The sequence below is a fragment of the Gymnoscopelus microlampas genome (assembly GCF_963454915.1).
Source record: "Gymnoscopelus microlampas genome assembly, chromosome: 10".
NCBI classification, from domain to species: Eukaryota; Metazoa; Chordata; class Actinopteri; order Myctophiformes; family Myctophidae; genus Gymnoscopelus; species Gymnoscopelus microlampas.
Window position 1 is genome coordinate 43,260,272 of NC_139947.1, and position 14,723 is coordinate 43,274,994.

The window sequence follows — 14,723 nt, forward strand, 5'->3', positions numbered from 1 at the left end:
ATTACACAGTTCTTTCCAGTTAAGCAAAACAGACAAAATTGTAAATATAAAGGTAAATAAATAAAGTCTTAGACACAACCAGAGGATCGATTAATTGAAGGTGGTGTAAGTGATATTTTCTGTTAAAATCAGTGTTAAATTGCTCTATATTCCCTTAGTAATCATTGCTATAGCCTAGTGTTTGTTCAGTAACAAGTGACCACTGACCCCATGTCTCCAGCTCTTTAGTAAACAGAAAATACATTTTCAGGAAGGGATACCAATTTCATCCAATCAGGAGAGAGAACTCATACAGAATACAGGATACACAACTTCACAAGTGAAATTGGAAGTGATTATTAAATGCAAAAAAAGAGAAGACTGTAACACTATATAATTGAAGCTGATAAATGGGTTCTCTCTTGGCGATGGTGACCCAACTGCAAATGTATTTTCTATTTATTAAAGAGCTGGGCAGACCCCTGTTACTGAACAAACACTTAATTGCTATCAGAATTGAAGAGCTTTATCGTTTTAACCAAAAACGTTTTGTATCAATAAAAACATATCCCTTGGCTTACAGCACCTTTAAAGGGTAGTCTTTAAAACAGGATTTTATTTGAGAAGAACTTTAAATACCTTTATGATCCCAATTGAGTTCTAGCCAGTGGTGGAAAGTAACTAAGTACATTTGCTGAAGTACTTTACTTAAATACAAATTTGAGGAATTTCTACATTACTGGATAAAAAAAATAAAAAAAACAGTACTTTTACTTCTACTCCACTACATCTTAGAGACAAAGATTGTACTTTTACTCCACTACATTTATTTTTAAACTTTAGTTACTAGTTACATTGTAGATTTTGATTATTACTACAAAACATGCATTACCCACTTCAGCCCTATTAACATTTTGGGCCAAAATAGTCGATCTACAAGCTCACAATGCGTAGTGATGCGACACATTGCGAACTTGTAGATCTGCTATTTTCAAAAGATTTTTATACATTTTATAAATTTGAAAACATTCTGCATAATGACTACATTCTACTTTTGGTACTTTAAGTACATTTTGATAGCAATACTTTTGTACTCTTACTCAAGTAAATTTTGAATTCTGGACTTTTAATTTTAACAGAGTATTTCTACATTGCAGAATTGATACTTTTACTTAAGTAAAAAAAATTGAGTACTTTTTCCACCACTGGTTCCAGCCTTCCAGACACAGTCTATGGTTCCAGCGTTCATGATTTTGTTGTTGTTGTTTTGACAACACTGCCACCCAGTGACAGCAACCTATAGTGCAACCAACAACCCTGACCTTTCCAACATGGCTCCCAGCCACGGCCGCCCTAGTTCCTGAATCCGTTCCCAACTCAGTCTGTGTGTGACAACATATCAGCAGGCAACAAGGCCATCTAACAACCTATCATGATCCGAAAGCATTTCGCTATCAGCTGGTGCTTCGCGTAGAACATGTTATTGATGCAACCATTCATCATCCATGGCTGAAAAAAACGTGTCCTACGCCAGAGTCTGTGGAGGAGCCACGTGTACAGGAAGTATACAGCGTTGCCATGTCCGCTTATTATAAGCGACTTTGGGCTTCTTTTTCTGTTTAGTTTCTTGTAAATATTGGTAGTTGCGGGTTGCGATTTTCGGGGCTTGTTTCTAAAGTGTAGTTGCTTATTTGGGCTTGTTTTTCAATTTAAAAAGTATTTGTCTCCCAACTAACTAACCCCCCATCTGAAAATGTTTTGTGCCAGGGACTCCTGCACCACCATTGGTGTTTACTTTACTTTTTCCCCCAAGATTTTTTTATTATTATTTCAATTTAGCTGACGAATATAGATTTAAATTACTTATATGGCCTATAATAGTCGCTTCTTTTGGGCATGTTATCATGGACCTGGTTACTTATTTCTCTCACACAATGTGGCAACACTGTAGCATCTGACAGCTTGCTGAAGCTGCTGCACAGGGTTGTTTGGCTCTGTGACGGTAATGACATGAAACACCTCCTAGTCAACTGGAGACTCTGCTACTAGCCAAGCATCTTCCATTTCCTTACTATTCATCTGAACTTTGTTTAGTCGGAGGAGAGCGTCACACAGGTTGGTTGGTTGTCCTCTTCGCCTTACAGTACGTCATGTATTTAATAATAGCAAAAGCCCAATGCTATTCCTTAGCCGGTGTGTTAGCATTAATGCGCGTTATTTACAGTACGACATTGATTGACTAACGAGCAGTTAGCGTTAGCAGTGTTTAGCTATCATAGCTTTCTGGCAGTGGGGATGGATCACCCATTCATTTATAAGTGAAACTGTCTTCTACACAACGTCATATTTGATGAATGAAGCTTGTGAGAAGAGATGATCCGTAGGAAATTCAATTTCAATTCAAAGGAGCTTTATTGGCAGGAGAAAACATACGTTTACATTGACAGAGCAAGTGTCAAAATTTAACAAAAACAGTTGAAAATGGGGAGAGTATACAGGGGGTACAGCATTGTGTAAACAGAGCTATGTCACATTGCGTCGTTATATTATATAACTTATATATACATGTTATATATTCGGGGTATAAAGCTTTTTGTAACAAATAGCAGCAATCTTTTGCAGTCCCTTTGGGACAAGCAGCATTTCTTTCCTTAAAACTATTTAATAAAAAAAGTCACAACATTGTTGGATAATGATGGATTATTGTGCCTCTAGAAGTGTGATGTTATGTAACTTATGTTATCTCTCTATCTCCAACTCAGGGCGTCTGCAGGTCAACAGAAGCATCATGGCCACTTTAAGGCAAGTGTGTTGCAGGCACTTGGTTGTGTCCTTGGTGTTGTGTGTCCTGCTCCACGCCACGGATGTCCACGCACGACCAGCCAACATGTCAGCCCTAAAAGAGAAGAATCCAACAGGCAAGGATGAGAATGAGATACTGCCCCCCGACCACCTGAATGGGGTAAAGATGGAGATGGATGGCCACCTCAACAAGGACTTCCATCAGGAGGTGTTCCTGGGCAAAGATATGGAGGAGTTTGAAGAGGACTCTGAGCCCAGGAGGAACCGGAAAAAGCTAATTGACATCTTCACCAAGTAAGATATGCGCTTACTTACAATGTTTTCAATCTGGTTCCCCCCCCCCTACTCTAATGTGAAGGCCAATTGGCAATTAATTTACATTGACCTGACCTGACACAAAACGGAAGCCTGTGCAATGTTCCTAAACTGGTTATGAGTCATGACTCATGACACACTGTGATGCTTTGATTTGATTTGAGTATACACTGCAGAGCACACAGCTGTCTTCTAGAACACTGCACTGTTGTCCACTGTTATGCTGTCAGAATTTCAGAAGGTCATGACAATTAATTCCTTTGTGTGTATCACACCCTTGGGTCAAGCTGTCAAATTTAAACATGCAAAGGCTACTGTGTGTCACAACATTGGTAATGCAAAAGTGGCTGCATATGAGGCGAGGTGCAGGTGAGGTACTACAGGTTACTGTGTAACTTGCGTTATTCATGTCTCGTATTTCATGTCTGTGCCTGTGGGCATGGTTGCATAATCAATCTTTGTTTAAGTGCAGGTTGTTCTGACTAAATAAGTTCGCTTTTAGATAACTGAAATCACAGCTGACACTCGAGCCAGCCCCACCTGTGTTTCTGAATACAGTCAGGTCATCTCAGTCATCTCATCATGGCTACGGGATACTGTATTGTCAACATTTCTCTTTTAAAATATACAATAGCAAAGTAGTGTCATAATTATGGCTTGGAAGCTGATTCATACAGAGGCAAACGCCTCAATCCATTTTCTTTTCTTTTAGCCTAATCCTCTTCTGTTGCTTGACAAATTTCTTGCACCAGGAGGAAGCAAAGACCCTGACAATTTAATTGAACCCTATATGGTAATGGAAAGCTTTACTTAAATGCATTAACGTTGAGCACATTTCAAACAAAAGCTCCAGATTTAAAACGCCACTGTAAAATCCTCAGTGTTAATTTATCCATTTGTAAATCCGTGCTGTGTACAAATGTAACCAATTGGAGCAGTGCAACGATTTTGGTACTTTTTCATTTTTTGCGTCTATGGCAGTGGTCCTCAAACGTTTTTTTTTACTCAGGTCACCCCTGTAAATTACCTTTCCATCCACGGCACCCTGAGTAACCTTGAGTTACATTGTTACTTTATAGCACACTACATTTATGTCATATTACGGTACTTAAATAAAAGACAATCGGATATCTACACCTGAACAATATCCTGAACAAATATCCTGTTAATATCCTGAAAAAAACCCAATCAAATAAGCTCTACTAAATGAGCGTTGTGCATGAAATGCGCAGAGCAAATATAGTCTGTGTACTTTACAACTGCTGCTAGCTGACCACTGGTCAGCCTCAGCTCCTCGCTTCTATTCTAAACTTAATAACATACACACTTACTAATAGAATTTCAGTAATGGAATGGCCCATTTAATTGGGGAGATTTGCGTTACTCATTTGCACCCTAGGCCCTAGGGTGCCATGACTTTGAGAACCACTGTGCTCTTACTTAAATTCCATCCCTGCATACAGTAAGTCAGTGCCCCACTTAGACCACCCCAGTCAATAAAGTCTGCACACGCCACCACTGACATAACTCTTCTAGACCAGCGATTCCCAAACTGTGGGCTGTGAGTATGTTGCAAATGGGCCCCCAAATAATTGGCAAAACACAAAGACTATATTGATAACAACAAAAAAAATGTAAGAAAATAAATGTCGCAGTACTTTTTCTTTAAAACATTGAAAAAATAGTTTTCATTGTGATACCGACAAATAGGAACTTAAAGTATACAAGTTCAACTTCCAAGTTCATATAACATTACAGTTTTACAGGTGTAAGTGTGGGTGAAATTATTTACCATACAAGTTCTGACAAATTGCAGTCACAAAATGGATAGTTATAAGAGTAGAGACAAATAACAACACAACAATAAAATGTGTATACATAATAAAATAAAATATATAAGATTTGAGTGTGGTTTGGATACAAGCCAGTCAGATGCAGCAGCCTGTGGCTGATGCAGATTACATGTGTTTAACATCTCTACAACTCTAAAAAGGAATAGGCGTTGTCACTCGTGGTGACTTGAATATTTCATTAACAGTCTGCTATCCCCACTCACTCAGGGTGGATCTGAACAGAGACAGGAGTGTGAGTGCCAAGGAGATGCAGCGCTGGATCATGGAGAAGACCGAGGAGCATTTCCAGGAGGCTGTAAAGGAGAACAAGCTGAGTTTCCGTGCAGTTGACCCAGATAAAGATGGTGAGAGAGACATTGGACAGGCATTGCTAAGATCATGGCCAAACTGCTACATTGTGTCCCAGACTGCCTCAAAATTATGCTTTCTCCTCAACCGAAGGTCACGTTACATGGGACGAATACCGGGTGAAATTCCTGGGTAGCAAAGGATTCAACGAGAAAGAAGTTGCTGAGAAAATAAAAAATAATGAAGATGTGAAGGTGGACGAGGAAAGTAAGTATGAACATAACATACAGTCACATTTGTACAAGAACTCTGATGAATGAACAGCAGGGGTGAAAGTGGTTTGAAGTTCTTGCCGGAACTACAGTATACACCAACTTTCATCTGCTCATGTTTTTTTTGTTTCGTTTTTTCCACATTCAAGCACATATCATGTGTAGAAAATGTAAAAAAAGATCAAATGGTGTGTGTACCACAGAATAATGTGTTGATGTTGACACAAAACAATTTCAAACTCAACAATTAGGCTACTTGTTGGCTACTAAACTTCCATACGAATGTCAATATGAAACTCAAATGCAACTTTTCTTTGAAATTGCAAATTAAACTGTTTTGAAAGGAATAATAAATCGCCAATCAAAGCACCCTTTCCAAGCACGTTGTTTTGCGATAATCTATTTATTGCTCAGTGATCTGATCTGGTGTAGACCGCCTGCTGTATCTGGTAATTTGCACGCACACACATAGAGACGCACAAAGGATATTTCTGTATCTGCTCTTGACCGGATCTGCAACCTGCAAAGTGAACGGATCACAGGCAGTCCAGTCTCTCTAATGATTCAGTTCAGTCAGGACAACTCATGATGGTGGACGCTGAGCTGCAATCCTAGAGGAAGTAACAGCTGCATGAGACTATGCTGCATACAAGCAAATGAGTAGTGCAAATCTCCCCAATTAAATGGGCCATTCTATTAGTGAAATTCTATTAGTAAGTGTGTATGTTATTAGTTCAGAATGGAAGCGTGGAGCTGAGGCTGACCAGTGGCAGCAGTTGTAAAGAGTATACAACGCTCATTTAGTAGAGCTTATTTGATTGGTTTTGTTCAGGATATTAACAGGATATTTGTTCAGCTGTGGATATCTGGTTGTCTTTTCAATGTGGGGCACAATGATGTTGAGTCGTACTAATCATTATTATCTATCTTGTGTCTTATCTCCGTCTTTGCAGCCCAGGAGGTCCTGGAAAGCCTGAAAGACCGCTGGTTCCAGGCAGACGACCCCCCTGCAGACCAACTGCTGAATGAGCAGGAGTTCCTCTCCTTCCTTCACCCTGAGCATAGCCGAGGCATGCTCAAATACATGGTGAAGGAGATTGTTCGTGACCTAGGTATGGTTCATATAGCATATTCATAACATGTGCTGCTATGTACAGTACACCTGCCCGCACACCAGTATTTATTAGTCTAGTACAGTAATAAAAGCTGTGGTTGCAGTGTGAACAGAGGCTGAACTTAATGATTATGGGTGTTTTGGTAAGTGCGTAGGCTTATGATGATGATGATGACGATGACACCCAAGACAGATGTGTTTGTCGTGCTTTGTTGACAGACCAGGACGGTGATAAAAAGCTGACTCTGTCTGAGTTCATCTCCCTGCCCATGGGCACGGTGGAGAACCAGCAGGCACAGGACATTGACGATGACTGGGTCCGAGAGAGGAAGAAGGAGTTTGAGGACGTCATTGATGCGGATCATGACAACATCGTAACGATGGATGAACTGGAGGTATGTGCAAATGAAAGGCACAAAGAAAACAAAATTGATCAATTGGGCCCCTGTTTTGCCTGCATGCAAAGAAATGCAAAAGAGTGGGCGAACACTATGCTGATATCGTCGCTGTCGGGCAGAAACCTTGTATGTCCAAAACTGTTACTTTTCCGGAAACCGAAAAAAAAAGAAAGAACCTGTGCTCCAATGTATCTAATGTAGTTATATAGTCACACGGTCAGTGGTGTAAAGTAACTAAGTAGATTTACTCAAGTACAGTACTTAAGTACACTTTTGAGGATTTTTACTTTACTGGAGTATTTCCCATTTTCAATACTTTTACTTCTACTCCACTACATCTCAGAGGCAAATATTGTACTTTTACTCCACGACAATTATTTGAAAACTTTAGTTACAAGTTACTTTGCAGATTTAGATTACTATCACAAAACATACATTAACCACTTAAGCCCTATATATATTTCGACCATTTGAAAATAGCCGATCTACAAGCTCATAATGTGTCGCGATGCGACCAAGGGGCAAGTCTTAGATATTTACGATGAGGCCGACAAAATGGCCAGAGTGGCGCTGTTTTACCCTGCGCCGACCTGTGGTGTCAGAAAGAATTTATTTTAATGCAAGTGAATGGGTTTTTTGACAAACTTTAGACTAGATTTTCTTACTGTAATAAAAATTGTCATAAATTCTATATGCTTCCAGTCGCTAGTTTAAAGTCTCCTTTCAATCATCAGGATATGCGTTTTGCTAAATTATGGTCCTATTTATTATAAAATTGACGATAAAGTAGGCTATTCTCTAGGAGGGGCGGGATGATTTGATTGACAAGCTACACAACCAGTAGCATTCATTCCCCGCCCCCCGCTCTTGATTGACAAGCTACCCAACCAATAATGGTCTGGTCTCATTCTGACGCGTATTGAAAGATGGCGGACCTACAGTCTTGCAACAATCGGCTTCATTTTCGGTCTGTAGAAAGCAGCGGAGGGGGTTTGTCCATCTCATTTATACAGTCTATGGATGCGACACATGGTGAGCTTGTAGATCTGTTATTTTCAAAAAACATTCATACATTTTGAACTTGTGAAACGGGACATTCTGCACAATGACTACTTTCTACTTTTGGTACTTTAAGTACATTTTGATGCCAATACTTTTGTGCTTTTACTCAAGTAAATTATGAATTTCTGACTTTTACTTTTACACAGTCTTATTAATAATTTTCATGGGTTCAATATTTATAAAACCCACAGACACACTTAACCACTTTCAAAGATTTTCAAAAGTTGTAAAAATAGCCTTGTCGATCGGCTATTTTCACTTCTTTTGCTCGACACTCTTGTACGACGAAGTAGGACATTAATTTCCCCCAAAAACATAGAAAGTTGCAAAATGTAGATACGAGATTTCTGCCCTAAAGCGATGATGAATGAAAGGCACAGAGAAAACAACATTCTTCAATTCAGTCTGTGTTTTGCCTGCATGCAAAGATATGGATTGTGCTAAGGTGAAAGAGAGGCTGCTGATATACAGTATACAGTATCTGTTTTTTCTCTTCTTCATCCTTGACCTCACATCCTTCTCTCTGTGTCTCCGTCTCCCCCTGCTGGTCAGGAGTACATGGACCCGATGAACGAGTACAACGCGCTGAACGAGGCCAAGCAGATGATTGCCGTGGCAGACGAGAACCAGAACCACAACCTGGAGCTGGAGGAAATTCTCAAGTACAGTGAATACTTTACTGGCAGTAAGCTCATGGACTACGCCAGGAATGTTCACGAGGAATTCTGAAACTGCCCCTTCCAACCCTGCCCTTCCCTCAGTAAGCAGGCGTTGTGAAAGCCTAGCCACTCCGGCCTGCTCCACCGTTGACTCAAATGCATTGAAACACCCTTCCTCTCCTTCGTCATTAAGTTAACCGTTGCCTTGGCCCTGTCCTCTGTGTGTGCCGTTGGACTCACTTTGTATGGATGGTAATTTTTGAGCTCTCCAAAATTTGTTTGTGTTGATATATTGATATATATATGTGTGTGTGTATATGAGGAACTTCAAGATTAGAGCTGTCTCCTTCCTAGTGCAGTAACGAGAAAGGCACAACAAGGTCCATTATTTGTACCGTAGGATGTATCGTTTGTACCACAAACTCATTCACATTAGCTGGGGCAATTGTATACAATGTAAATATGTCATTCATTCACATCTCTCCGTGCTTGTCAGATGGAATGACAGAGTAAATTTTAATATAATGCTGCTTAAAGGAGATTGTCCTTACAGAGATGTCACTTGCAGTTAAAAGGTGAAGCACAATTGTTTAATTACCACTGCTTTCTCCATACTTGCAGTTGATATATCAATCAGGTGATCTTAGAAGTTGTTATGACAGTAGATGGTATCCGTCCTTACAAACTTACAGACAAGGTATAATAGATTGTCATGCTTCATTTTAAAGAGCTTTAACCCACGTTATGAATAAAATCAGATTTACGGTAGTCTGTTTCAGTTCGGTGTACTCTACCTATTAGTTATAGCACTAGAGAGAACTGGAAATTATAGTTTTTTTCCCTCAATATCAAACCGTATGAAACTGTCTAACACTTGCAAAATTTTAACTTTTTTGTGTTGCTTCATTCTAATGGAGCTTCTCATTCAGAAAATTGTCATGGTAGTTAATGCTTTTCAGGGATGTTGAATGGTTACCTTGACAGTCACCTTGTTTATTTGTACATGCTTGGTTCATCTATACAGTCATGTACAGTACCTTGTGTTTCGACATGCTTTGCTTATGCAAACTAAAGACTGATTTGTGCTACGGTGAAAGTGTCAGGTGACGTGTCGCTAAACAAGACGTGATCTAATCACGGCCTGGCTTCCTTGTGGATCTTGGATGTCATGTGGCCATCATGTGGCCAATCTGATTTCGGTCATAACCATATTTGGGCTATGTTTTAGCCCAATCCAAACTCCATTGACTTACAGTATAAATGTCACTTCTAAAACTTTAAAGAATATTCACAATATATGAAAAAGTATTAGGGGAGGTACTTCCTTGGCATACTGGCAGTGTGAACAAGAAAGTTGTCTCTGATCAGTCCAGTGGTTTGTGAGATTAGCCATGGACACCTACACGGTGCCACACACAGACCCTCTTCTAGATGGCTTGCCCCATGTGAGCCACATACAGTAAAAAAGAAAGAAGTATTGTGTATTGAAAATGTGCAAATATGTTATTTTATTCAAGCGACACATCGCCTGACACTTGTTGCCGAAGCATACTGTAAATCAAGCTTAAGTAATATGCATTCCTCAGTTATGTTGCATTTTACAATATCCTGTGGAGTGCTGTTTGGATCACACAAAGGTCCTCTCTGTTGTTGGTCCTTTCTTGTAAGATAAGATTTATGATGATGGAATGTCACACAGCTTTATATAACTGTATTGCAATTTTATTGTAAACAAATATTTCTTATCAATCACTGAGAACCTGGTTTTCTTAACACTTGATTAATGAAAGATTGGACTATTGACTTATTTGTTTAGATTTTGTAATATTTCAGCTGGACCGGGGGCCTATTACACAAAAGGAGAATTCAATAAGCCTGGATTTAAGTCAAATCCAGGTTTGACAAAGTCTGGTCCGTACAGCCTGGTTTATTCCGTTCCGTGAACGCCAAGCCAGGCTGAAAAGGAGCTAGACCTTGTCGAGCAAATTGCCTGAAACGTACTCCTAACAGGTTAAAAAAAATTACTAAGTCCAGAGCTCGATGAATGTTAGGGACGAAAAAAAGAGTCACAAAAAAGTCACTACCAATCAACTTTAAATTGCCTGAAACGTACTCCTAACAGGTTTTTGGGGGAACAATTTTTTTTCCGTTTCGGTAGTGTCACTACCGAAACAGAAAAAAAATTACTAAGTCCAGAGCTCGATGAATGTTAGGGACCAAAAAAAAAGTCACTACCAATCAACTTTAAATTGCCTGAAACATACTCCTAACAGGTTTTTGGGGGAACAATTTTTTTTTCGTTTCGGTAGTGTCACTACCGAAACGGAAAAAAAATTAGTAAGTCCAGAGCTCGATGAATGTTAGGGACCAAGAAAAGAGTCACAAAAAAGTCACTACCAATCAACTTTAAATTGCCTGAAACGTACTCCTAACAGGTTTTTTGGGGAATTTTTTTTTTTTCGTTTCAGTAGTGTCACTACCGAAACGGAAAAAAAATCAATTAGTCCAGAGCTCGATGAACGTTAGGAACCAAAAAAAAAGTCACTACCAATCAACTTTAAATTGCCTGAAACGTACTCCTAACAGGTTTTTGGGGGAACAATTTTTTTTTCGTTTCGGTAGTGTCACTACCGAAACGGAAAAAAATGTACTAAGTCCAGAGCTCGATGAATGTTAGGGACCAAAAAAAAAGTCACTACCATCAACTTTAAATTGCCTGAAACGTACTCCTAACAGGTTTTTGGGGGAACAATTTTTTTTTCGTTTCGGTAGTGTCACTACCGAAACGGGAAAAAAATGACTAAGTCCAGAGCTCGATGAATGTTAGGGACAAAAAAAAAAGTCACTACCAATCAACTTTAACTTGCCTGAAACGTACTCTTAACAGGTTTTTGGGGGAACATTTTTTTCTTCGTTTCGGTAGTGTCACTACCGAAACGGAAAAAAAATTACTAAGTCCAGAGCTCGATGAATGTTAGGGACCAAAAAAAAAGTCACTACCAATCAACTTTAAATTGCCTGAAACGTACTCCTAACAGGTTTTTGGGGGAACAATTTTGGCCTCCACACTTAGTGATTTTTTCGGATTTAACTTCGTTTCGGTAGTGACACAATGGTGTCACTACTGAAACGAAAAAAAAAAAAAAAAGTCCAGAGCTCGATGAATGTTAGGGACCAAAAAAAAAGTCACTACAAAGTACTACCAATCAACTTTAAATTGCCTGAAACGTACTCCTAACAGGTTTTTGGGGGAACAATTTTGGCCTCCACACTTAGTATTTTTTTCGGATTTAACTTCGTTTCGGTAGTGACACAATGGTGTCACTACCGAAACGAAAAAAAAATTACTAAGTCCAGAGCTCGATGAATGTTAGGGACCCAAAAAAAAGTCACTACAAAGTACTACCAATCAACTTTAAATTGCCTGAAACGTACTCCTAACAGGTTTTTGGGGGAACAATTTTGGCCTCCACACACTTAGTGATTTTTTCGGATTTAACTTCGTTTCAGTAGTGACACAATGGTGTCACTACCGAAACGAAAAAAAAAATGACTAAGTCCAGAGCTCGATGAATGTTAGGGACCCAAAAAAAAGTCACTACAAAGTACTACCTATCAACTTTAAATTGCCTGAAACGTACTCCTAACAGGTTTTTGGGGGAACAATTTAAACTTTAAAATGTTCATCCTAATATGGACATGTTTGCCTGAAAAGGAATCTTTGAAATGTTTAATAGTTTTAGAATTGTACTCCTATAAAAGTTCAGAGATTTATAATGGAGGTCGATGGACTGATTTGGGAACTCAAAAAAACACTTTCACGTAGAAAGTCCCAAGACTCAAGACCCAAAAGAGTCTTGAGTCGAACCAATTACTCCCGCGGAGACATCAAATTTCTCTTTTGGGCCTTGAGTCCCAACACTCAAGGCCCAAAAGAGAAATTTGATGTCTCCACGGGAGTAATTGGTTCGACTCAAGACCCAAAAGAAGGTGAACTGACTGTAATGATTCAAAATGTCATATATAGAATGGAAACCCCATTCAAACTTTAAAATGTTCATCCTAATATGGACATGTTTGCCTGACAAGGAATTTTTGAAATGTTTAATAGTTTTAGAATTGTACTCCTCTAAAAGTTCTGAGATTTATAATGGAGGTCGATGGACAAATTTGGGACCTCAAAAAACGCTTTCACCTAGAAACTCCATTCACAGTTCAAAAAGTCCACCTTACTGTGGACATGCATGTTTGAGATTTTTTTCTTTGAAATCATTTGTAGTTTTGGAGATATTTAACTTTAAGCGTCCAATGCATTGTCAATGCGGCCAATTGACATTTAAAGGCAGGCTTACAACTACAAACTTACACCTAGTAACCTCAATCATACTTTAAAATGTTCATCTTACTGTGGACATGTTTGCCTGAAAAGGAATCTTTGAAATGTTTAATAGTTTTAGAATTGTACTCCTTTAAAAGTTCAGAGATTTATAATGGAGGTCGATGGACAATTTTGGGACCTCAAAAAAACACTTTCACCTAGAAACTCCATTCACAGTTAAAAAATTCCACCTTACTGTGGACATGCATGCTTGATATTTTTTTCTTTGAAATCATTTGTAGTTTTGGAGATATTTAACTTTAAGCGCCCAATGCATTGTCAATGCGGCCAATGGACATTTAAAGGCAGGCTTACAACTACATACTTACGCCTAGTAACCTCAATCATACTTTAAAATGTTCATCTTACTGTGGACATGTTTGCCTTAAAAGGAATCTTTGAAATGTTTAATAGTTTTAGAATTGTACTCCTTTAAAACTTCAGAGATTTATAATGGAGGCGGATGGAAGGTTAGGGTTAGGGTTAAGGGACCTCAAAAAAACACTTTCACCTAGAAACTCCATTCACAGTTCAAAAATTCCACCTTACTGTGGACATGCATGCTTGAGATTTTTGTCTCCGCCAGGAGACTATGTTTTCGTTCTCGTCCTTCCGTGTGTCCACCAAGCTAACATTGGTCAAGCTTCACGTGACTCGTGACAATATGTTGAAAGGGTGTGCTTTGATTGGCTAGCGAGACGCATGATGAAATAGAGCCCTATAAATAGGTGTGTCACTTCAAAAGATCATTTATATCTTTTGAAGTGAGGTAAGACAGGATTAATCAGGAACAGTACTGGCGGAGACCTGTGCTCCGAGGAGCGCATTTTCTAGTTTTTACAATGTATTTGATATTACCTTTATAGCAACGAGGTCTACCTCTTCTTGGACGTTGTATGGACGTCATACAATCAAAAACAGCTGATTGATTGATTGATTGATTGAAAATTTTATTAGGCAAAAGAATGTAAAACAACACAGTTACATTTATAATACTTTTGTCTAAAAGGTCCGGCCAAAAAAGTCCTTGCGGACTTGTTTCCGTTGGGGTCCTTGCATTCATTTCATAGACATAGAAACCAAACAGTTCAAAAATCAACATAAAAATACAGAGGAAAAATACCACTATGTACAAAAAAAGCATGAAAAAATAAAAACTAGAAAAAGTGCTCCTCGGAGCACAAGTCTCCGCCAGCAGACTTGTGTTGGGAATGTTGGGAATGTTCTAATTCTTATGTTCTAATTCTTACAAAAAATAGAACATGTTACTGTGTCATAGTAACATGACACAAGTGTCCTATCCGTCTGTATAACTGTCCTATCCGTCCTGTCTGTATAAGTGTCCTATCCGTCCTGTCTGTATAAGTGTCCTATCCGTCCTGTCTGTATAAGTGTCCTATCCGTCCTGTCTATGTAAGTGTCCTATCCGTCCTGTCTGTGTAAGTGTCCTATCCAATTGTTACAGTATCCGCCATTTCTCAGCCATTTCGTGATTATTCCTGTCTTACCTCACTTTGAACGAGGCACAGACTCTTTCAAAGTGACACATGTATTTATAGGCCGCTATACGTCACTAGCCAATCAGATCACACTATTTCACCGT

General features: G+C 39.0%; 1 protein-coding gene across 2 annotated transcripts; it reads left to right on the forward strand.

The window, feature by feature from the left end:
- Positions 1–1,947: 1,947 nt before the first annotated feature.
- On the forward strand, positions 1,948–10,491 carry sdf4 (stromal cell derived factor 4). 2 transcript variants are annotated; one of them, XM_084068614.1, is made up of 7 exons: positions 1,948–2,094; positions 2,742–3,075; positions 5,157–5,293; positions 5,391–5,504; positions 6,463–6,621; positions 6,843–7,018; positions 8,636–10,491. In XM_084068614.1, the coding sequence occupies exons 2-7, from the start codon at positions 2,768–2,770 to the stop codon at positions 8,810–8,812; spliced, it is 1,071 nt and encodes a 356-aa protein (XP_083924740.1). In that variant the 5' UTR covers positions 1,948–2,094; positions 2,742–2,767; the 3' UTR covers positions 8,813–10,491. The 2 variants fall into 2 exon arrangements, with proteins under 2 accessions (XP_083924740.1, XP_083924741.1); XM_084068615.1 differs by having other exon boundaries at positions 2,004–2,122.
- The last annotated feature ends 4,232 nt before the right edge of the window (positions 10,492–14,723 follow it).

Bases quoted from the DNA above. Each gene is read 5' to 3' on its own strand.
- sdf4 (XM_084068614.1), top strand. From the start codon at position 2,768: ATGGCCACTTTAAGGCAAGTGTGTTGCAGGCACTTGGTTGTGTCCTTG. The intron at 3,076-5,156 runs GTAAGATATGCG...CCACTCACTCAG, and splicing joins CTAATTGACATCTTCACCAA to GGTGGATCTGAACAGAGACA. The intron at 7,019-8,635 runs GTATGTGCAAAT...CCTGCTGGTCAG, and splicing joins TAACGATGGATGAACTGGAG to GAGTACATGGACCCGATGAA.